The sequence below is a fragment of the Enhydra lutris genome, unplaced genomic scaffold, assembly GCF_002288905.1.
Source record: "Enhydra lutris kenyoni isolate GAN:26980312 unplaced genomic scaffold, ASM228890v2 scaffoldscaffold13, whole genome shotgun sequence".
Classification (NCBI taxonomy): Eukaryota; Metazoa; Chordata; class Mammalia; order Carnivora; family Mustelidae; genus Enhydra; species Enhydra lutris.
This window is the reverse complement of record NW_019154097.1, coordinates 22,550,823-22,575,629: the sequence shown is the minus strand read 5'-3', so window position 1 is coordinate 22,575,629 and position 24,807 is coordinate 22,550,823. Positions and strand designations below refer to the sequence as shown.

The window sequence follows — 24,807 nt, the reverse complement described above, 5'->3', positions numbered from 1 at the left end:
GGAGGCCCTGTAGAGGAGGTGATAAATGGAAAAAGAGTTTTCAAGGACTCATAGAGTCACAGGTGGAACAGGGATAGAAAGACCTTTCTGGAAGGCCAAAGGGCATGGGCAAATGCAAGGAAGTATAGTGAGCAGAGAGAGCTTCCCAGGGGCTCTCGGCTTGTGAACCAAGGGAGGAGGAGCTGGTAGGGCAGACGCAAGGTGGGGCCTTCACTGTCAGCTTATGGAGTTTGGACTCAAGCCCCTGACAATGGAGAACCCTGGACGGTATCCGGACGTGGGCCCCTCCACTGCAGAACAAGCTGCATATTCTCTCCTTCTTTCAAGCTTTTGATAAGCAGAGAAACTCTATAGGAGTCACTGACTGTGCTCCACTAGTATGAATATCTATGCCTTGGCTCCCATGCCCCGCAGCTTCCATCCAAAGTCCCATGGCTGGCCTCCAGAGCCCGCAGGGCCTGAACTCTGGCTCCCTCTCCATGGCTTTGCTCCCTACCGCACCACCACCAACCTTGAACGTCGGCTTAAACCACCTACACTCTCAAATGCACCCTAGGTGCTCACCTGCCGCCATGCTTCCGCACACCCACTCCTCGTGGCTGCTGGGTTCCCTCCCGGCCCAGACCCCCTGTCTGGCCCAGAGGACCCCGTTCTAGTCCTGCTCTAACCGCAGGGCGCACCCGTCAGGTGCCTCTCTGTTTCCCATCCATTCCCACCTAGAGGACGAACTGCTCAAGGCCCCAGACAGTGCCCCCTTCGTCCCCACATCCTCAGGGCCACAGCACATGACAGGTCCTGACCCCTCGGCCCACTCACTCATCACTCGGTATGTGTTTGTGTTCCCTCAAGAACCACTTGACAGAAGACGGGGTGAGCAGGCAGGGAGTCATGGAAGGAGTCTGCTCAGTAAGCGAGAGCAGAAACAAACGTGTGGGTGAGGGGACACACGCGTGAGTGAGCAGAGGATGACACGGGGGGACAAGGGACTAGGAGAACCAGTGCACGCAGGAGGAAGTGAATCAGCCCGCCGACAGGGCTGATGAGGCGGAAGCTGCCCTGTCTGAGAAAACAGCTGCAAGGAGACAGGGTTCCGAAGGGAAAGGGGGGCCCTCTTCGGGCCTCTCGTGTGCCTGTCCGTCTGCGGCGGGAGCCTTGGTGGCGCAGGACAAGGGTGGTCCATCCCGAGTGGGAAGCTGTGGGACATCTTACACAGTCCTCCCCGGGAAGTTGCGAGAGCTCAGGGTGAGTTCAGGCCACTTCATGTGGCTTCAGAGAAGCGACTCTCCCTCCTGGAGCCCCAGGCCCCAGGCCCCATGATTCTGCTGGGCCCTCGGGGGAATAGGAAATTGACCCCAATTTCCTGGAGCCTTGGCCTGGGCCTATGATGCATTTGGCCTCCAGCCCCTGAAGGGTTGCAGACCTCAGCACTACGTGGGCCAGAGTTGGCTGGGGACCTCGGTTTGCAGCAGAGAACGTATTAGAACTAGCTGGAATCTGCTCAGGGAATTTCGCCATAGACAAATCCACTGTAGAAGGCTCCACCGGAGAAGAGGGGAGTACAGGGCCTGGTCTTGCTGCCTCCAGCCTCTCTCCTTTCTGCCCAGCTCATCAGGTACTCTTGGCTGCTGATTAAATCTGCTTTAAACAAGTACGCCACCCTTCTGCTAAGACACCGTCACCTTCTGAACAAGTCACACCCGTGGCCTGGCCCACCTGGGCCTCCACGGTGGAGCCCAGATGACAAGTCTAGCCCCATCTCTTGCCACGCACCTGTCCTTCCTCCTAGTCTCTCGGTTAGCTCGTCTCTCCTGCACATTTCTCTTGCTTTCCAGCTCCGCACCTTTGCCCTCGCTGTGCCCTCTGCACAGCAGACTTTCCAGAGCCTGTCTGGATTTCTGAATTCCCCTTTAAGACTAGATCTTGGTGCATTCGGGGCTTACCTACTAGCTAGTACAGAGCCTCAGAATTAACCCTTGATGTTAATCTAGGGTGACCACGAAGACCTGATGTTGAGGATGCCATCCGAGAGAAGCCAAGAGCACTGGGCAAGGAGCCCGCTGGGCACACGTGGCTTTGAACGCACAGTTCTGCATGTTAAGGCGAAATCTCGCGCCAGAGGGCTGAGCATCCCTCACCAGAATATTCTGCCTCTCTGTGCCTGGGAGTCCGTCTGTAAAAAAGCATGTGCACTCTCTCAAACTCTCTTTAGTCACACAGATCCACAGAGTGCTAACGGCATACAATAATCCCATTATCAAATACCCATTATGTGCCAACTGTTTTACAGGCATTTAAAACCCCTTTGATTAACACAATAGAGTAGAAATCATACCCTTGTGGCAGACTGAGAAACTGAGGCTCGGCTGGGAAGTAAACAAGTGAGTTTTTTAAACGATGCCAGTGTAGGGGCGCCTGGGTGGCTCAATGGGTTAAGCCTCTGCCTTCGGCTCAGGTCATGATCCCAGGGTCCTGGGATCGAGCCCCACATCGGGCTCTCTGCTCAGCGGAGAGCCTGCTTCCCCCTCTCTCTCTCTGCCTGCCTCTGCCTACTTGTGATCTCTCTCTGTGTCAAATAAATAAATAAAATCTTTAAAAAAAAAAAAAAAGATGCCACTGTAATAGGAGCATAGACTCGAGCCAAACTACACAGGTTCAAATCCTGGTCTTGCAACTTCCTAGCTGTGAGTACCTGGGGAGGCTTCTCAGCTTCTCTGTGTTCCTTAATTTCCTCACCCGATTAAATGGGCATGGGGTGCACTGCCTGCAGAGTCGGCACGAGGACCGAATAAGTAAGTAAGAGCTCAACACACACGAGGGCTCTCCCAGTGTCAGTGGAGGTGCTAGGCCACTCTGTGCCTGCGTCTCTAGAATACACTCAAGGAACACCCACATTTTAGAAATGGCAGCAGCTGGCATGGGAAGGCAGCATGACCTCGACAGGGGGAGGGCCAATGCTAGAGGCGTGTCTCCTGACCTTAAGCCTCCGTGCCTCTACTACACTGGAGGGGAGAGGTGGGGAGAGGGAGAATTAGATTTCTTCTCCTTAGCAGAAATGGAAATAGACAAAATAATGGCAGAGAGACCGTGGCAGCCTCAGAGCGGGACATAAAGGGCTAAGCTTTGGACGCGGGCTAACGGGGGAACAGGAATCTCAGGTCCCCCACCCCCGGCTACATAGCGTGGGGCGAACCACCTTAACTCAGGGAACCTCAGCTTCCACCTCTACGGAATGGGGCAGTAATGCCAGACGGATGCTGTGGGGCTGAAATAAAGTGGTCTGTGCAGAGCACTCAGCCCAGGCACTGGCCAGTAGAAAATGCTCATTAAGTCGCTGCTGCTATTAATTACTTAATTCCCAGCAGTGCCCTTTATGCACTTTGCATCTTCCAAGTAAGATATGAAGTGACATATAACCTTCATGTATGTGGAAGGAATGGCTGAAAATTGGGAGTGGGCAATGACTTGGTTAGGAGATCAGAGATGTGGAGATCTGACTGACTCTGCTGGTGCCTTGCTGTGTGACTTGGGGTGAGTCTCTTCCCCTCTCTGGGCTCCAGAAGTCCCATCTATAAAACAAGTGGGAGGCAGTGGGGGATCTCCTCGGTCAAGCCCACCTCCTGTCAAGTTTCTAACTGGCTCTAGCCTTTGACAATGCTGCAACCGGAAGTCACCCCTACCTGGAGAGGCGTCGTGCGTGTGAGGACTCCCTGTATCCGCAGCAGAGCCCCTAAAGGCATGAGCCAGATGCACGCCACGGGCAGAAAGGCTTTTTCGTTTCAGAAGGGCTTTTATGGCCACCCGTGCAATCCGTGCACTCACCTGGGTGCATTACTGACTCCGCTCCCACCCTTTCTGTCTTACTCTGGCTGAGCGGCTGAAATCCCCAGCCGTTAAGAGCATTACTTCATCCACAAGCACCTTTAGTCTCTTCCTCTGCTGCAGTCCCCATGTGTGCATCCCCCACAGACTCCATCCCAATCACAAGATGGCTGTTCCCGTATCACCTACAAATACCACCTGCCCCTGTGCTTCTCGAATAGAACTGGGCCTGAGTTACTGCCTCAGACAGCTCAGGAGCATCTGAGCTGGATTAAATGTTGGGGCAACTGGCACTTCTCCCTGGCTATCTGGAGACAGAGTTCCTGCCCTTTGCCACTAGCCTGCCCTGGAAGTGTTCAGCGGGGAGGAAAAGCAAAGCTGTGGTGCCCATCAGCGCCACCCGCTCGTTGGCTCCAAGACTTCTTCCCTCATTCGGAAAAGGGGATGTTGGTTTCTTTTTCAAATGTCTGCTGGGAATTGTCAAAATGAGAGAAAGTCCGGCTCACCCGCCTGGAATCCCGGAAACACTTTAAAAGTAAAGAAGCTATTATTACCCAGGTTCTCTGTGTCTTGGTTTACAGAAATACTAACACTATAAATTCAAGAGCCAAACTGGCCAGTATGGTAGCGACCATATTAGTGTGGCTGTTTGCATTTAGATTTGAACTGTTTAAAATTAAATAAAGGGTTAAAACCTTGTTGCTCGGTTGCTCCAGCCATGGTTCAAGTATGCCCTAAGCCAGATGTGGCCAGTGGCCACCATACTGCAAAGCACAGATCGGGACAATTTTCCTCCCAGCAGAAAGTTCTACTGTGCATTGCTAGTCTAGAGAGTACCTGTATTGTACAGGTTTCCTTGAGCAATAAATCAGGTTTCCCTATGGTTCAGATCGGGTCTCTCCATCCCACACTGTGGCTTCAATCATGACAGATGCCTACTTTTCTAACTTTCTGGGGCTACCCACCAACAGAGGGATAACCTTCAAGCCATTGCCTTTATTTCTATAGGAGCCTATGTGGAGGATCAGGGATTCTCTCCACTAGAAGTGACCTTATAGGAAAGCTAGTTCACCTGTGTCTTTCTTCCCCAGGGCTGCCATGCATGGTGGCACAGGTTGTATACTGCACAATTTCAGGGGTTTCTCATAGGCATACTCCTATCTATACTTTCATTACCTTATTTAATCCTGACAAACCATGAGGCAGGAAGTAGTATATCCCCCACCATGAGAAAACTGAAACTTGAAGGGTTAAACAACTTGCCCAAGTCCTCCCACTGGTAAGTGGTGAAGTCACTATTTGAACTCAGAGTCCAGATCCAGCATCGTTCTGGCTCCCAAGGAACAAATGAACTGGAGGTTTCATTCGTCAATTTGCTTTTAGAGGCAGTGGGAGGGAGTACATGAACTTCCCCTAGACTAGTCCCTGTCCTCTTTTGCCAGGATCTGGAACTTGTTTGGAAAGCAAAGAATTCCAGCTCCATACAAGCTGTTTAATTCAAGATGCTCTGGGCCGTACATTTCTGCTGTGTTTACAGGCAGCGAGAGGGGATCTGAGGTGAATACTAGATTTGGCTCTCAGGCCCCTGGTCTGAGGGTAGAAGAAATTCATTTTCGGTACAAACTAGAAACGTCAATTGTATTAGGAGCCCATTTGGCACGCGTCCCCTCATTCTTTGAGCCGACAAGCAATACCCCGCTCCTTTGCATCTAGCCTCTCCGCCAGTTGCCAAACAGAACTGCTTGAGTTGTCTGATAAATTTACATTTTCCTCTCCTTTAAATACAAACTGGCCATGAAAGGTACTTGGCAGGCCCCAGGCAGACTGGGTTTCGTTTGATAACATGACCGCGGCCAGAATAGTATTTGGCTCAGCAGTTTGGGTAACTGTTAGCAACAGTTTTATGTAAGGGAGGAAGAGGGAAGCCGAGCAGCCTGCGTGAGGCCATGGTAACCTCCGGCCTCTGCTTGTCCCGACACCGGCTTCTGCTTCCCTGGCAGGCAAGGATGGCAATGACCTGGGGATGCAGACATCTAAGAGTGTGCATGGCGAAGGATTTTCAGGGGGTGTCTGTTGGATTCAGTCCGTCCACAGCTGGGAGCATCCGGATTCTGACTCAGGAGACACCAGCTGTGTCACCTTGGGTGGTTGAGTGACTTCTCTGAGTATGAGTTTTTCTCATTTAGAAAATGAGGTTGTTTTGGATATTCCCCATGGCTCTCATGGCTTGACGTTCCCTGAGCACCTACTGGGTGTCTGGCACTGTCCCAAGTGCTGAAAACTCAGGGCAGATGAAAGAGGTGGTCAAGCACTTCACAGCCTGAGGAAGGGAGCACCTGAAATGAGTTACAGGGCAGTGTGGCCCGTGCTAGGGTGTGGGGGACTTCAGGAAAGGGCACTGAGCCCAACCATAGAAGGGACATCAAGAAAGAGTTCATGAAAATGATGGCTGCCAGAGGGGAGGGAGGATGGGCAACACAGGTGCAGGGGAGTTGGAGGTACAGGCTCCCAGTTATGGAGCGAACAAGCCACAAAGATGAAAGGTGCAGCACGGGGACAATAGTGTACAGTAGTGTGACAGCACTGCATGGTGACAGATGGTAGCAACACGGGTGGTGGGCACAGGATGACATATAGACAGACTTGTCTGATCACTGTGTTGTACACCTACAACGAATCATGTTTCAACCATCTTTCAATAAAAAAGGGGGTTCCTGGAGGAATGGGTGCCCAGGCTGGTCTGGGAAGGAAGACGAGGACCGAGGCAGCTACAAAAGGGGGAAGAGCTCTTTCATTGACAATGCAGAGGTGAGAAGGTGTGCAATCGCACGGGAGGCCTGGGATCCACCCCAAGAAGTTGGCAGTTTGTCCCCTGGGGGACAGGGGTCACTGGTTCATGAGGAGCTTTAAGCAGGAGAATTGTGATAAGATGTGTGCTCTGAACACATGGCTTGGGCTGAAACGCAGAGAGTCCACTGGACGCTTAACCGACTGAGCCACCCAAGCAAGAGCAGGGAGGTGATCGGAAGACTGCACGCAGCTCAGTAAAGAGATGACGGTGACCTGAGTTACTGTGGCAGTACCAGGGACAGATGAGAACAGCTCTAGGAGACATCCTGGAGGCATAATGAGTAGAACTTGACCATTGTTTGCATGTGAGGAGCAGGTGGAGGGGGCTTAAGGGTGGCGGTTTGGCAGGGCTAATAAAGACAGTTGAGGCCCAGCTGCAGGTGAAGCCAGCCCTGGGTCCCACACAGCTGAACCCCAGCCCCACCTGGATGAAGGTCCTTGCATACCCCTGAAATATAGGGCTCAGCCTATCAACCCCAAATGGCTGGTTTATCACCGTGGAACCACTGGTGGATTTATCATTTCCCTTTTCCGTTCTAGATACCCTACCTCTCTTAGAAGGAGTAAGAGAACTTTAGTCATGGATTCCTTCAGCAGGAATGGGTGGGAGTGCCAGACTTCCTCTCAGATGCCAGGGGATGGAGATAAGATCCAAACCCTGCTATCTCCTTCTGGTCTCCCATACTTTCCTACTGTTCTCCAGACTCTATCCTTCTAATCACAATGTGGTTCCTCTTCTCTTCATGCTGGCAGAGCCAACTGATGTCTTGAGGACATGGTGACCTTGCATTTTTAAACACTGCAGGGACAACTGCAGCTGATGATGGTGGGGAGTTGGCTAAACCACCCTGGTCACTCCTATCACAGTAACTCAACTGTGGTCAGTTTCCTACCATGGGATTCCATATACGCTTTCCTTCATAAGGGTTCTAACACTAACCATTTCGCAAAGCTAAGAATCTCTGAATCAAAATAGGGTATTTAGGGAGGAAAACAAAGCTCAGGAAGATTCCCAAAGAAGGTTATCAGAACCCAGTTTCTTAGCTTCTGCACTGGTGCAACTGGCTGTCATATCTGCAGAGAGTCTCCTGAAGGATATTATTCTTCAATAAGCAGACAGGAGAGGGCCCAAGCACTGACCTCAAGTTCAAGGAGTCTTACCTGGGCAGCATCGCCGTCTTCGCACTTGATTCGACACTCGCTGTTGAACTGGAAGCCATTGGTGCACTGGTAGAGCCCATGGAATTTTGGCGGAGGTGGGTCACAGGTCACAGGAACGCAAGCTCCCTCCTGCCAGCTGCCATCTTGGGTACACTGAGTCTTGAAGGCCCGTCTTCAAAGAAGAGATCAAAGAAGAGATGTCTTAAGGATTAGATGGCTAGACTCACACCCTATGCAAACACCCAAAGTTTTCTTGAGCCAGCTGGCCTCTCATTTCTCTTTCCCACTCCTGATCCCCTACCTGCCCTATCTGTTGGTAAGGGCCATGCATAGAGATTAAAGAAAACTCATTGACTTGAGGCAAGCAAGAGTTTCAGACATTCTCTCAGTTCCATGCGGACTGAAATAAACTCAACTCCGGCAAACTCTTGTCTTTTCCCTTCCTTGTAGAGTGTTCTGATGGCAGCTACTACAACAATGATAATCATACCTACCATTTATTGAACAATTACTATGTGCCAGGCACTTTGCAAACACTTTATAGACACACCGTCATTTGTTCTTTACAATAATACTATACAGTAACTGGTATCATCATCCCCACCTTATCGTTGAAACGTAGAGGCCCAGAGAAGTAAAGTCACTTGCCTGAGGTCACACAGCCAGTAGGCAGTTACTAACAATGTCCCTATAGACTCTTACAGGGCAGCATGCAATGAACAGTGGGTATTGCCTCTAGCAAAAAAAAAAAAAAAGAAAGAAAGAAAGAAAGAAAAGGAAAGAGTGCTTCCTTATAATCAGACATCCAGACCTGGCTCTCCTGGCCAGCAGAACCTGTGAGAGTGCATTTCCAGCCCAACTTACTTCTTTGACTTCCGAGAGGAGCCAGGCACGTGATATCCAGGTTTGCACTTGTACTTGCAGAAAGAGCCCACCTTGTGCTTGTTCTCACGGCACCGGGCCGTCTGGAGGTCGGCGTTGGGAACCGGGGGCGGAGCTAGGCACATGAGCTCACACAGGGCCTCCGGGAAGGACCACAGGCCATCCTCCATACAGGTCAGGAGGCTGTTGTTGCCTGGAGGACACAGGCAAGCAGGGTTAGCCGATGGGGCAGGGGGGACAGCCAAGCTAACTTATGGGCTGCCGAAGCTTCACTAAACTGGAAAAGCCAGAGGGTCTTGCTCTTGAAATTCCAGCCCCTTCAGATTACAACTGAGGGCCTCCAGGAGATGGAGGGCTTTGTGACATAGAGAAGATCCAGCTTGGGGAGTAACTCACCCCACACAGGCAGTAAACTAAAATTCCAGGATCCCAACTCCCAATCTAGAACCTCTTCTACTGCATAGGAAAGAGACCTTCATGCTCCTTCCATCCATCCTCCTGGCTCTGCTAGGTGGGGGCCCGAGCCCGGAGGGGAAAGTACATACACCGTCTAGTAACTGACGAAGCAGGCGCCCATCAGAATCGACTGGGAGTTCTGACAGCAGGGTGTCGTGTGCCCTGGAGCTGCCAGCCGCTCCTCCCCACGCCCCACGCCCCTGTATTGCTCCCAGCCCCACTTGTGCCTGGAAGCGATGGCACTGTGGTATCTGGAGGCTCAATACTTTTTTGCAGGCCCGGGGTTCAGTGAAGCTGTGCCAGAGCAGCTGAGAGCGCGGCGTTCCCCTGCAGCCTGTGCCAGCTGCGGCAGACGTGCTGATTGCCCTCTGGGAAGCTAGCCTGATGGGGGACAGTGCAAAGGAAAGCAAACCACAAGGCATGGGGCTTTTCATTGCCAGGTCATATATTATTGATGCGCAGCCTGCCCCAAACCCCCAACCCCCACCGCCCCAAGACAATCAGAGATGGACCCGAAGCCTGCATTTCTCAACCCAGCGCTCCTCTCCGCGGTTATGACTGAATGGTGTTGACAAGTGGGGCTGGATGCACGTGAGAGGCTGTGGGACAGGAAGGAGGGAGGGGTGGAAGGGTGCAGGGGTAGGGGCAAAGCTGACATGAGCTGCATCCTGAGTGCTGTGGGGATGTCATCTGAGTTAGTCTCACAGCGGGCTCATAGCTGGATGATGCATATTTGGGAGCAGAGACTCAGAGAGACAAGTGACCTGACCAAGTCCTCGTAGTTAGTAAAATGATGAACTATCATCCAAAAAGCATCTAGGCATGCCGGCTATGTGCCAGCGGCTCTTTTGTATGTTGGGACATGGCGGTGAACAAAACAAACAGAACACCCCCAGACCTTGCCCACTTGGAGCTTCGAGTCTAGCATGCCAGGGAGGCACCCAAGAAACTGCACAAAGAAATACACCACTGGGTGTGCTAGAAGGCAGTAGGGTCTCTGGATACAAAGACAGCAGGACAGAGATGAAGCAGGGAGTGCTGCACCCTTCCCTGTAGGCTCCTTGCTTCCCTGACCCCATTCATTGTCTTCTTTCTCCACCTGTGTCAGTGTGATCCATCTGGTGAACACGAGCCAACCTAGTGTCTGTGAACCCCACAGAGGCTTCCGTGTTGATAAACAGTGATGCTGCAAACTACAGAGATTTCTACGTCAAATGGAGGATGATTCACTTGGGCTCCATAGAAGCAGAGGGGCTTCTAGAACACCAGAGACTTCAAATGGATTTTTGCATTGCTTTTGTGATTGGGGTAGTGTTTTGGGGTGTGTAGGCATAGCCAAAGCTATGGGAGAAACTAAGGGAGGGAGCGGGGGAAAGAAGTTATGAAACATACAGGGCGCATACCCTCTCTGAATTCCCCAAGAAGGATAAAATATCGGTGGAAAAAGTGTTAGGACTCTTGAAAGCACACCCCATCAGCTACGCAAATTATAGATTGTGGAGTGCAAGTCATGGTCCTCCGGTGTCAAGAGAACAGAAAAATCATGAAATGTTCATCGAGAGAGGAAATGCAAGCCAAGAATGTCAATTCTGGGAGAGGGTACGTAGGAGCTGGCTGTGTGCCACAGTCCATAGAAGAACCACGCTAAAGGAGCGTCTGGCGGTTCAGGACCATGGACATGCCCTTACCCCACCGGCAAACTAAATCCCAGAGATGCAGACTCCTCGCTGCACAGAATCAGTATTTCCATGACCCAGCTGCAGCCACTACTTTATACTCACCATGTGGCTTTGAAGAAAGCCAGGTATGACACACGCTATCCATGTCCTGCCCTCATCCCCTTGGCACTGACCTCTCTTCCCCAAAGGATGGTCACCATACCTGCAACCCTATGCCAGAGGCCTTTTGCTGTGGTCCCATAGGGACAGCTCCTGGTGCTGGGGCTTCAGTGCTGTAGGAGTGGCATTAGTTCTGAGGAAGATTCTACCCTGTCTCCCATAGCTCCTCAAAGGGACTGAGCTCTGCTTGCCTACAGCAGGACCTGGCTCTCAAAGAGACTCTGGATGCTTCTGTCACATCCCAGCTTCCCTACCTCATTCCCTACCTGCATTTCCTGGGGGACCATGACTCTGGGCAACAGGTGCAGACATTTCTGAGCCCGGGGTTTCTGGTTGGGGCTAACAGTGCTGATGTCCCAGACGGGGTTCCAAAAGGTTATGTGACCCTGAACCTTCATCTGTTCATCTCTTAAAGTCAGGAAAATAAATCGTCCTCAGCCTGTCTACGAGTGTGCCTCAAGAAATTCCGGTCTCTAACGAGCATTAACGTAATTGTAAATGTGCTGTCAAAGAGATGTGGCTATTTTTATTATTTTATTCAAAAGATTACCCAGAAGACCAAATCTCTTTGGAGTACCTTTAAGATCGAAATTAACCAAGGGCAGATTAGAAGGAGAGAAACGCCAGGAGACCTAACGTCTGGTTCTGTTAATACCTTGTACACGGTGCCTGCATCCTAAGGCCAGGGAATGGACTAAGTTCATTCTTTTAGTGCCAGCACCTAGCCTTGTGCCAAGCACACTATACGTCCTTAATACCCATTTGTAAAATGCATGAACTATTACGGATCTACATGTGACCTTGAACAAGTCACCTAATCTCTCTGGCGTGAAGCCAAAGTGGTCTTTGAGTTCTTGCAGCTCTAACATCTTATGATGTGAACAAATATTGGCCACTGTATTGTTTTGAGAAAACACAGATGCAGCCAGAGGGACTAGAAGTGGACACACAAGCCCTCGGGAGGCTACATCAGCCAAAGGCTAGTACTGCAAGAACTGGGAGGAGATTCAGTTTCATTGCTCTTGAGGGGAAATAGACCTTAACAGAAGTTACAGAAGAGGAAGAGGAAGAAAGACAGGACATGTAAAGAGGTCCTTGTGTACAAGGTCCTGGGCTAGGTGAGGCAGGAAATGAGGCCATGGAGGATTTTAGGATGGTTGTTTTCCCAACAATAGCCAACTGGACCTTTACCCAGCTCTCAGAGGGGAAAGCGGAGGCAGAAGAGTCGGAGTCATCAGGAAAAGCAAGCAAAGCCTCTGCCGATTTTAGTCCTGAAAGCACACTGCTAGGCTCCCGGGACACCAAAGAGTCAAAGAGAAAATCCGAGCTGGGCTTGGCAGTCCCGGAAAGTATGTCATTTTCTCAGCTGAACTGGATTCTCCCAGCTCTAGCTGAGGTGAATCGGGTTATATTTTGATTATTTAATCGTCCAGTTCTCCCCTAAGTGTCTGAAAGGAAGGCTACCAATAGCTGTTTATAATTCAGCCCAGGAGGCAGGGCCATCTTGACCCTCCTAATAACCTAATTTGTCATTAACCCCATTTTGTAGGTGAGAAAACTGAGTCCCTAGGAGGGAACATGAGTCGCTTGATCTAGAGTCGGGGCTCCCTCCAGGTCTGCCTGACTCCTAAGTGCTCTCTTGGCACCACAATGGAACTTTTTCCCATGAGCACAGCCAGATAATGTCTCATGGAATCAGGAGAATTTGGATGAGTGGAGTATCTCGAAATCAAGAACTGGTCATACAATAAGATTTCAGAACCTCTACCCCCTCCCCACTGTCCAGAATGGTGCCTATCAATTCTAAATTTCTTTACCAAGGGGCCCAATTTGTCATTCCACTTTAGGCTCAAGGGAAAGTGGCTGTTGTCAGATACAGTCACAGACAGGGATAAGTGACGGAAACCTTCCCAAGCAGAGAGAGAAAGGTGCCTGCAACGCTGGACACCTGTCACGAAGAAGATGCTTGGGAATGCACATGGGAGACACAAATACATGATTTCACCAGATTGGCAGGAATGGCATGCCTAGCTACGGGGTACCATTTCTAGAGTAAGCACCCTTGCCCCAGTGCTAACGGTAATTCCTATGTATCCTTGTGTAAATGTCTTCCTCTCTCAGGCCTCAGTTTCCCCAGCGCGAAATTAAATGATTCATCTTGATGACCCTGGTCTCCTCCCAACTCTGATGTTCCAGACTTTGATGGAGTTCTGGGTTCAGGGACAAGCTTTAGGAAAGGTTAAAGGGCTTCTGAGATAGCAGGTAAGAACAGATTCGACTCTCGAAACCTGAGCAACCGCTCAAGATTGGAGCAGGAGTGAGAGAGACAGGAAGAATTACTTAAGAGATGACATCTCAGCACTGCTTACATCAAAAAGCAGCCTCACAATGGACAAGTCCCCTCTCTACTGTGACCCTCAGGTCCCCTGGCATAATCTGAGAAGTGGTCTCTCATCAGCACTTGGCAGTGTTCTGGACCCAGTGACATCCTAGACCATCCTGGACCCTCACCATCCCAAAGACTAGAGTGACAGGTGGAGAAAGCAGCAGTCTCTTAGGAGTTGTACGAGAATTTCTGTTGGGGTTAGGGGATGACCCTGTTTTTGTGGGGAAGATGCCTCAGGGACCTTCAGGGCCTGGCTATCTGCTTCTGAGAAAGAACAGAAGAGAAAACGTGCAGCGAGGAAAGTCATAACAGGGTTCTGCCGGGAGAAGTGCTGGGTGAGGAAAGGAGGTGAGAGCAGGCACAAAGGTTCCCCACAGGGCACTGTGGGATATGGCCACTCTCTGTGTCCCCCCAACTCACATTCCTGTCTTCGGTAAAGTCTGAGAAACCAGGAAATGCCCACTGATGTTGGGCATCCTCTGGAAACAAGTGGAGAGGCTGAGTTTTCAATCTGAGGTTGGAGAGGCAAAGCAGACAGAAAAGGTAACAAGAGCCAGAAGCACACAGTGGGCCTTTAAAAAAGATCTTTGAAGGAGGAAGATGTGCTTACTTTACATTTTTTTTTAAGTTTACTTATTTATTTGAGTAATCTCTGCACCCACCACAGGGCTCAAACTCACAATCTCAAGACCGAGAGCACCCTGCTCTTCCAAATGAGCCAGCCCAGTGCTCCAAGGCACGCTTGCTTAGCCCCACTCCACACTCAAGTGCACCCAACACAGTTGAGTTGAGGTTGATGAGTGATGTAAGTAATGTGGTATATTTAGCCTTTTAACTAAACATTTATGATTTTGAAGTTTTGTTGTTATTGTTGAACTTGAGAACGTATTTTCCCTCTGTTTTTGTAGCTTCTGTCTATGCGGGTAGTGCTCCCTAGGTAAAGGGTCCTGGCAGAAGGGACCCTGAGGCTTTGAGTTTGCAGGATATTTTACATACATCTTGAAGAGGGCTCAGAATTTAAGTGAAAGCAGGGATATTCAAGAAAAATTCACCGGAAATAGAAGGGGGAGTCATTTTGGGGGGTTACCCACATTCTACCAGTTCCCGGGGCTACACGTAACTGCCTGTCCTGGGTGCTGGCTGCCTGGCTGCCAACACTTAGCCTCTGGGTCCTGGGCAGAGTGCCGAGGAGGGGATGTGTTTCCACAGCCCCCAGGACTAAGGGCTCCATGAGACGGAGGTGAGTGCTGGGAGAGAGGCCGCAGCACAGCTCACGAGGGCGCCCCTTGGGGAAGGTCAGTATTCATTAAGCACTTTCTCTGGTTCTGGAATCTTACACATACCTTCTCTTTCAGGCCTCAATCTTTACCCTTCAAAGTGGGCCCTTCTCCACCCATTTTACAGATGAGAGCACTGAAGCTCAGAGCCGTGAACTAGCTCTTTGAACCTCAACAGCTGGGGCAGAACCAGGAGTGGAATCCCAGTCTGTCGGATTCTAAGACAGTGCTCTTTGGCTTCAATTATGCTGCTAGGAAAAGCGAAATGAAGGGAGGAAAGGAAAGCAAACAATAAATGGAGGAAAAGAGTTGTACTGTTCACCTCTCTACCCCTGGGTTGAGAAGGGGGGCGTTAACAAGCTCAAGAGAGCGCCGGCGGGGCCTTCACCCAGTCCTCACTGCCTGCAGACCTGAGGAGAAGCGTCAGAGCTGGGGCCGAGCACTGGATGATGCTGACAACCAAGGTGCACAAAATGCCAGTGGGGGGCACCTGGGTGGCTCCGTTGATTGAGCGACTGCCTTCGGCTCAGGTCATGATCCCGGGGGCCTGGGATCAGGTCCCCACATCAGCCTCCCTGCTCGGTGGGTAGTCTGCTTCTCCCTCTGCCTCTGTGATCTCTCTTGCTTTCATTCTCTCTCAGATAAATAATAAAATTAAAAAAAAAAAAGTGCCAGTGGGTCCCAGTGGGTCCCAATGGGTCAGCGTGGCCCCTGGAATGAGGCTTCTCTGCATTCTCCAGGGAAGAACAAAGTTGGGATCAACAGCTATCAAAATGATGATCCCCCTGGGGCCTCGTCTCCACAGCGGGGTCACCCCCCTTCCACCGTTGTCAGCAGAGAAGCGACAGCAGAAGGGTCTGAATCACTTTGATCAAGAATCATTATTAACAGGGCACTTGGGTGGCTCAGTCAGTTAAGTGTCCAACCCTTGATTTCAGCTCCGGTCATGGTCTCAGGGTTGTGAGTTCAAGCCCTGTGTCTGGCTCTGCACTCAATGTTGAGTCTGCTTGAGATTTTCTCTCTCTCTTTCCCTATGCCCCTTCTCCCAGCTTATGAGCACATGCATGTGCTCTCTCTCTCCAAAATAAATAATTATTATTTTTTTAACGAATCACCTTTAGTGACAATGGGGTCTGTGATAATCAATGCTAATTTACACACTGCTCCTTCCCAGAGGTCTCTGCTTAAGAAGAGAAGTGTGATTACTTGGTCTGGAGTCATGAACACACCCCACATCTGGACCAACGGAAGGACTCGGAAAGCCTGAAAGGTGGAAAACAGTTTCCACTGTCTCTTCACCTCTCCCCAGCCTGTGTCTTTACAGTACCTCACCTGAAATGTCTATAGCTTTGTATTCAAGTCATACTGGGTTAAAAATGAGGGGACCTAAAGGTTGCATCCCATGAGTGCTTCCTGTTTTTCTTTTGGGGTTGTTTAAGGAGATAACTTGGTCTTTCATTCATCTCTCAAAAGAAACATTTCCTGTGGTATGACTTTTATCAATTTATCCAGCCATCCAGTCAAAACACTTTATTGAGTCTTATTAAGTGCAGATTCTGGGCTTGCTGACAGCAATGGGAAAATGGATTAGATGTAGCCACTGCCTTCCAGGAACTCATGTCCAGTAATCATTGGGAGTTCTGTCTCCCCCTGAAAATCTGGGGAAACGACTGACTCTCTCTAATCATCAAAATGCCTGAATACATAATATTATATCTAAGTTCAAGAGAATTCATAGACCTCCTCTCTGTCCCGCACACCCCATGGGAGTCCACTATTCCCACACAATAGAGTGACGGTGGGACCTTTGCTTGGTGTCTGGACCCATATGAAGGACCCCTGCTTGAGGGAGATATCATCTGGGGTGTCTGATAAAGGGAAGACAGTCCCTCTGATAAAACAAGGAAAGGAGAGGGCACCTCTGAGAAAAGGGTATACAGATCTTCCTCGACGTATAAGGGGGTGACCTCCCAATAAACCCATCATAAGTGGAAAATATTGCAAGTCAAAAATGCATTTGTATGCCTAACCTACTGAGCATCCTAGCTCAGCCCAGCTTACCTTAAACGTGCTCAGAACACTTACATATGCCTACAAAGTGGGGCAAAATTGTCTCACGCAAAGCATATGTTATAATCAAGAGAGGAATATGTCATGTTATTTATGGACTACTCTACTGTAAGTGGCAGACAGAATGGCTGTGTAGGTATCTGCTATGAGGGGCCACCGCCCAGCACCCCAAGGCTGTGCTGGACCACATATCGGCAGCCCAGAATTCAGAGTCGGGTTTCTACTGAAGACACACCACTTTCTACACCACCAAAAACTTGTTAAGTCGAACCATCGTAACTTGGAGATCATGTCACGTCATGTCAAACCCTGGTGTGTGGACTGGAAGCCAAGAGCATTCTTTCTGGAAATACCACTAACTTGCTCTGTGTTTCTCTCCATGTTCCTTCCTTCCTCTCTCACCGGACCTTGGTTTCCCCATGTTTCCAAATAATCAGTTATTCGACACGAGCTCTGAGAACCCTTCTGGTCCTGACGTCCTCAGTCAGCCAGGCCGGCCTCTTCTCCAGTATGTCTGACTCTGCCTCACTCACTCCAACACCTTGGGGCCTTGCCCAGGAGCTCTCCAGCAAGGGCTTCCTGCCCACTTCCTCTTTCCTCCTAAAGAGGAGCAGTGGCTTTGGTGACACCTGGGCCCCCACGTGGATCCCACTGTGGAGAGTGTGGCCTTGGACAAGTTCTTTAACCTCTCTGAGGCTTCGTGTCCTTCCCTGGGAACAGGGCAGTAATAATGAGACACATCTCTTAGGCTTACTGGGCCGTAATCCTATGCAGTGAGCCAGTCGTGTCTGTTCCAAATCTTCTTTCTTCTAATCTTTTTATTCCTCCCTCCCTCCCCCGCTTCATTCCTTCCCTTCTCTCTTCTGTAAGACCTGCAAGGACCCTGGAGGAGAATTCACTGCCGCATTAGCCACACACTGCTTTCTCCCTGGTTGCACAGCAAAACAGTGCACATGCGTTCCCTCCATCGGTGGAGGGAAACCAGAAGGGCAGATAAAAGCCCGCCCAACCCCGGGTGTCGGAGACCTGGGGGAGTGCCTGGGAGCAGCCTCCGGGTGTCCCACAGAGGAAGCAGGGCCCACCGAGCCGAAGGGCCCTCCTCCATACCTTTCAGCTGTGCAGGGTGACGGCACTGGAAGGAGCATTTGCTGCCAAAGGTGGTGCCTTGAAGGCAGGAGAAGGACGCGGCGTGGACGTGATGCTGGTCCGGGACGCCGCAGTCCACGGGCTCGCAAGCCACCTGTTTGTTCCACTTGCCCTCGCTGCAGGTCACCGTGACACTGGGTCCCACCTGGAAGGCAGAGGTGGGGATAATAAGCAGACGGCACGCCAGATGTGGGGGACACCTCTTCTACCCCACGCAACAACTCAGGGGTCTCCTCCTGGTTCCCGGAAACCCATGCTGAACCATAACTGACTTTTAATGAATTAGGTGTCTCGGTTCCCATTCTTCAGATGCAGACACTGAGGCACAGAGACACTGGTTAGCTCCAAGTGACACGGCTGTAAAGAGGGTACGTGGGAACCGAACCTAACAGCCGCACTCCGAACCGCTCCCTGCAGAGCCTCCCAGATCAGCGTTCCCATCGTGCTGATGAGAATCTCGGGACTCAAGACTCCTGGGGCCTGATGACTTCTTTCATGAACTGGCCGATGAAAAATGACACAACATTTGTTCACTGGCTCTTGATCATCATACCTTTTCCTGGCTCTGCAGGAGGCAACAGGGAGCCGCTTCAGTGTTTGGCATCAAGTGGGCAGTGCCCTGGGATAGGGGATATGTTTGTCCTCTGTGCTAGAAACCACAAAAAAGTCCCTTTCCTTCCTTAAGCTCTTGCATTGGCACTGAACCCCGGACTGCTCTAAGAGCCACTCCCTGCTCTGAGATCGTTGAGAGAGGTAGACGTGAGGATGGGACAAGCCTGGGAAAAGCAAAGAGGGTCGACAGGGACTGGAATGAGAGGATGGCAGGGGTGCAGGGTGGAAGGGTGAGGCCGGGCTTCAGAGCCAAGGGAGGGACCGCCACGGGCAGCCCACAGCCTGCTGTTCAAGGAGGAAGCCGCCAGATCCCAAGGGACTGGGGATGCCAAATGTTGATCCGGGATTTTAAAAGCAAAGGACATTTTTCCCCTCTTAAGCACAGATCAAAGGCAGCAGAGGTCCCTCTGTGCCAAAACAGCCTAATTGTTTCCACAGGAGTTCAGACCTGCCATGTCCGACACAAGGAAGTCGGTGTCTAAGACAAGCAATTGGGGGCCCTGGGGCTGCCTCGACAGGGACTCTGTTTCAGCCCAGAAGCTCCATACCACAGGAGTGTCCCTGTGTGTCCGCAGCAGGAAGGGGAAGCCTGCTGGCAGGGCCCCAGGAAAGGCTGCATCTAGTGGCAAAGCTCTGGAACCCTCAGATCTTCGGGATTCATTGCCCCAATGCCCACTCTGAGACCCCACAGCAGCGTCTGGCTACAGCACACTCCACCATGCCCCTCGTGCCGGACACCGCCCTTGTCCATGAGCAACTCCTGTGACTTGCGACGGCTCTTCCCGTGGCTGGTCTCACCGCCGGACGCCATGCCATACCCAAGTGGACAGCCAGAAGGACCTTGACCTACCACGATCCGACCACGTCACTGTCTTCAAAAGCTCCCCGTGGCCCTAAAGATCAACCTCAAACCTCCTGGGCAAGCGAACCGGGCCTTGACAGGAAGACCCTGCCTGCCCCTCCAGCCTCACTGCTTGGGTGAGTTCAGGGGAGGGGAAAAGATCTGTCTGGGGCATGCTCTTTCTCAGCCACAGGCCTTCCCATACCATTTCTGCCTGTGCCCCCAGCACCCGTTTCTTGCCCCTCCTCAGGGCACACCCCTGTGCCCATCCATCCATCTGGTTCTCCGTTTCCGAGTCACTTCCAGGGTGAGTCCCCCCGGGCTTCAACCACACCCGGCACCTGCCTCAAGCGGCGTTCATCACACGGCGCCGTCATGACTCTCTCCCTGGCCATTCCCGGCAACGGTCCTCCTTGGGAGGAGGATGCGGGTTTATCTCAGTGACATTTGTTTTTTGCTCTAGCACCTACCACGGCATCTGGTTCCTGGCGAACAGATGCTTTGCAATCTGTTTGATAACGACAGTGAATGAGTGAGTACCTCATTGACAGAGGGCTCCCCTCAGAACACGTCCTTCCACTGCAGCGGAGCTCAGCCTGTGAGGGTTTCCTTCCCGAGGGCTCTGCATGGGCCTTTCCACATTTGCAACCCCCAACAAAGACTGACACATGCTGTGTGGGACACTGCTTCACACGGGAACTGTGGTCTTAGAAATTCCAGGTTCATGGGTGGATGCATTCTGTCAACACGTATTTATTGTGTCTTTGCTGGGTGGCGGCACTCTGCGAGAAGCTCCACTCCAGGCCAGCCACCCCCCAACCCTGGGTGCTGGAGAGGGGCTCTGAGCCCAGCACCTGCACACACCTGGCTCTTAATGAGCTCGTCGTCCCGCTGTATCTGGAGCACGTAGCCTGTCCGGCAGCGCACGGTGCAGCGGGCGCCGTGGTAGCGGTCACTGCTGGAGCAGTTGAGAGACGCGTTCTCCACGGCCAGCTCCGGGCAGTCGGCAGCCTCACATGCGAAGTGCACACAGCTGGTTGGGGGAAAGCAGCAAGAGGGTAAGTGGGGGCTTTCATGCCCACCGCACGCCGGCGGGAAGGTCAAAGCTGATGTGTCTGGCACCAAGCTGAACGCCAGCCTCTTTGTATTTGGTGACAGTACTCACTTCGGAGGGGTGCGGTGAGCATTAAGACAGAGCGAGGGTAGGACGAGCACAGAGCACCATTCCCGGCCCACAGAAACACCCAACAGGTGGTCGCTCATAGTGTAAACAAGTCTGTGCTCTAGTACCTAGAAGCTGGGTGACGTTGGGCAAGGTACTCCCCTCTCTGAGCTTCAGAGAATGCTCAAATTGGGCCAAACCATAGGGTCGTGAGACTCAAGGGACGTGCTGAAGGTAGAGCTCTTATAAACTGTAGAGCGATGTATGGACTGTTAGTAAGGTCGTACAGAGATCACGTCTTCCTTCTTGCTGTAGCTGCCGTTCTAACCTTCTTGCCAATTTGAATGCTACCCACTCTTCAGTCCCAGCTCCATGTAAATGTCTACAGGAACCTTCCCCATGTCCCGGGGTAGGGGGGGCTCCCTGGCAGGCCTCCTGCCCTCCTTTCTCTAAATGGCCTCACACTTCATGCACTGAAAGCACAGGACCTGGGTGCCACCATGTGCCAGAATGTGTGCTAATCCTTAAGGAAATGGAAATCTAAAATCCCTGAGCTGGATGATCTTTCCCCTCCTGTTCCTGTTCATAGACACTCAGTAACATTAGCGACTGTTCACTGATCGCTTATGTACATGAGCTCACTCAGTCCTTACAACACCCCTATGAGCTAAGTGTTACTCATTTTATAGTTGGAAAAATCGGGGACCAGGGAGATCAAGTTACCTGTTTAAGCTCCCACCCAGATGTGCGACTCCAAAGTCCTTGTTGTTAACCTTGCCCCACACCTGGACTAGAACTTCCCTGAGGGTAGAGAGATAATATCTGTTTCATCTCCCTGTCCTCTGATTGCCATAAAGCAGCTTGGCCTCCAGTCGGGGTTTCCTAAATGGTGGCAGTGTGGGGCTTTGCACTTAAAGCACTTTGAAGAGATTGAGACATTGACTGGGAAGAGTGAGAGTGTGCTGGGGGCAGTTTTCGCTAACCTTTGCCTCTCTGACTCTGTCTACCCCAACGCCCGCCACACAGTGTGCACACAGAGCTTGGGGACAGCGAGCCATTGCTGGGCAAACCAGCTTCAGAAGAAAGTCCCCATTTATTTTCGTGGTGCCCATTTCAGGAGACCCTGCTGGGGGCTTTACAGGAAGGTGGTTACTCATCTCCAAGCTCTCTCCTTGGCTCAGGAGCCTGCTGAGAGCCTGCTGGAGTGGTATGGAGCTAAAAGCCTCCAAACATCACAAATGGCTTAAAAAAACAAAAACAAAAACAAAAACAAAAAACAACTCAGAAGAGGGGAGCATCTGATTTAGGTCTTGGTCCCACACCCGACGTGGGCTTTGCCTCTCCACAGGCCCCCTTTCGGAGGCGGAGAGGGATAAAGTGACACCTGCAGAGATGTTGGGATTCTCTGTCCTCCTTCCTGCCCCTGACAGCCTGGCCCTAGCTGCGCCCGGTGCCCTGGAGAAGCCTCCAGGAGCGTTTCTGTGGACTCAGAGCAAGGGCTCTGACACCACACAATGCATCTGTTCACGGTGTGTAAGGCCTGGGGGCAAGAGCCACATGGTTCCAATTTAAACAGATTTACTCCACAAGTTACCAGCTCCCAAGCCAGTCTTCTGACCTATGCCTTCCAGTGTGGCCATGCTTGTTCTACACTCCTGAGATGATGACTGGGGGGCTCCGGGCTGCCCTGGGCTGTGGGGGCCATGAAGAGAAAAGCAGCACGTGCCTGTCCCCCCACCCATTTCTCTGCATGTTAATGTTCTTCCTAAGAAAAAGAATAGACTGGAAACAAAAATGGATTTGTTGAAATGAAAACGGCACAGGGCTTAGCAACTGGGCAAACCTGAGCCCTACCCCAGCAATGCCATTTATGGGTTGTTTGACCTTGGAAAGTCACATCATATGCTGAGACTCAGTCTTCCCATCTGCAAAATGGAAGCAATAAGCCAATTCATCTCTCAGGAGTGTCAACAGGGTAGCATGTCAGCCACTCATTCACCAATTCAACAGACCTTGAAGAGGGACCTTGCTATACTGTTCTAGACAACGGGGCTATATAGAAGATGCCTGCCACCTGCGAATTTGAGGAGAAAGGACATGCGCCCCAGAAAAGCCATAAAGAAGCCTGTTTCAGATAGTCGTGTGCACAGAGAGGGCACTAAAGGTGAAATCATGGAGGATGACTGTTGGAGGTTGGGGGAAAGATACCAACTGCACATGGGTCACGGAAGGAAGCCTCCACAAGGAAGGGACATCTGAACTAAGACCTGTATGAAATGAAGGGATACGCCATGCAAAGGTCTGGAGCAGAGGGAATCCCCAGCAGGGTAAAGAGCACGCACGAAGGTCCTGGACAGGATGGAACTCAGCATATTCAATCAAAGGGCCCATGGGTGAGAAATACTTTGGAAACCATGATGCTACAAGAGAAGGTGGTTTCTCTACTCTGACTCTCTGGGCTGTAGAAGGAAAGTATCTCCTGGTCACATGAATTATCTGACCAAAAGTTTTCACAGTCAAAAGAATTGGTAGTACTGGATTAAAAAATCAGCTCCCACCCCCATACACACAATTGCAGGACTTCTTAGAACCTTCAATATTCTGATACCCATAGTGGATTTCTAAAAGGGGCTATGATTTTCCAAACTCTGATAAGCTTTTCCAATAGGAGATTTCTGGGCTAGTGTCTTCCAGAACACACTGTGGGGACCGGGGCATCTCTGTTTTTCCAGCACATCTGTGTGTGCCGGCTTACAGGCTTGAAAATAGGGAGGAAAGGGGGAAGGAAGGTCATGTGTACCAGCTATCAGCTGTCCTGTGTTTTATCCGCATCACCTGGCTTGCATCCTCACCATAATTCCTTGAGGCAGTACAATTACTCCCATTTTCGAGAAGAGGAATGTGAGACTCAGTGAGCTTAGCTGCCTGTCCAAAGGCACTCTTGTGTGGACAGAAACCAGTAAGGTCTGCCTGTCTGTCCTCCAAGCCCCTGCTCTTCTCTTTGCTTTCCCATGAAGTTGGAAGGGTGGTGTGAACACACTGTCCCAACAATGATAAACATTACCCCACGTGCTCCTCCCTAATACCTCCCTGACACAGCCCTGTCATTGCTGAAACACAAAAACAAGGAACAAAAGAAAAGCCTCTGGCTTCGTTAAAAAAAAAAAAAAAAAGGAAGGATTTAATACCAGTGATGAGCAATAAAAAATAACAAAAGGGAAAAAAAGAAGACACTTCTCAGAGGGAGGAAGCTGGTTGATCTGAGGGATGGGGGAGGGGACATAGGTGCTTTTATCAATGAAATTCTCACACTTGGGCAAAGATGGGGACACCCTCCCCCCCCACAATGATAATCAGATATTTAGAAATTGTCTTTTTTCCGTATATGTGTACGTATGTGTATATATGTACGTATATACACACACATACATATACACACAAATATATTTATATGTGTACCTATATATAAATAAATATATTTACTTCCTTATAGACTCAAGTTCCACATAAAGGCATATCCTTAAGTGATTGAATAGCCAATCCCCCCACTGCTGTTCCCATAGCCCAGGGCACTGGTCTCCAGAATGGGTAGGTATTGCTCAGGCAGAATACAGAAGACCAGTGGTAAAGGGCTGGTGAGGGTCCCACTCCTGGCTGTGTCCCTTGAGTCTCAGCTTAGCTCCCATATTCTGCTGCTTTGCTGCAACTACTTTATGGGGCGGGGTGGGGGACAGTAAGTAACAGAAGGTGGATTATAAGTCACTTTGGGCTGCTCAGATGGAGACAGCGGATAAGACAGCATGTCCATGCCAGGAAGGGAGGGAAGATGCTCCTGGCAGGAGGGCCGCAGGGTCCCTGGGAAGTGAGACAGAGAAAGAATGATCAAGATAGGACTCCTGGTTCTCCGCCCAGGAATGCAGCGGCTGCTGGAGGGGATCCTGAAAGGGTCTCGCACCCTGGAATCCTAGGAGCCAGGGAGGCGCTGGCCCAATGGTGATGAGGCAAAGTCAAGGTCTGCAGGGTCGGGATGGCAGCGAGCAGCTCTTGGGGTGCCCAAGGGAGGGAGGGGGGCCAGCAGAGCAGCAGCAGGTCACTCCTGGCCCAGGTGGCCCACAGCATTGACCCTCTCGTGTCTCCAGACCTACCCATGTCTTTACTACGAACACTCCTGGTAGCTAAATGTTGGCAACTTATTAAAGGAGAGAGGGCCAGACACAAGTTATTTGTGGTCCTTTCTGGCCTATTCGACAGCGGTCTTGAAACTTCTGATGAAGAGGAATGTGCTTTGCCCCAGGAGGCCTGAGAAG

At 51.1% G+C, this 24,807-nt stretch overlaps 1 protein-coding gene across 1 annotated transcript in view; it reads right to left on the bottom strand.

Annotated features, from left to right (window-relative positions):
• LOC111146361 (pappalysin 1) overlaps positions 1-24,807 on the bottom strand; it is a 236,448-nt gene that overhangs the window by 35,946 nt on the left and 175,695 nt on the right. Inside the window, 4 exon segments of the mRNA XM_022501889.1 lie at positions 7,831-8,002; positions 8,695-8,905; positions 17,847-18,030; positions 20,203-20,371. Of these exon segments, the coding sequence (XP_022357597.1) occupies positions 7,831-8,002; positions 8,695-8,905; positions 17,847-18,030; positions 20,203-20,371 (736 nt within the window).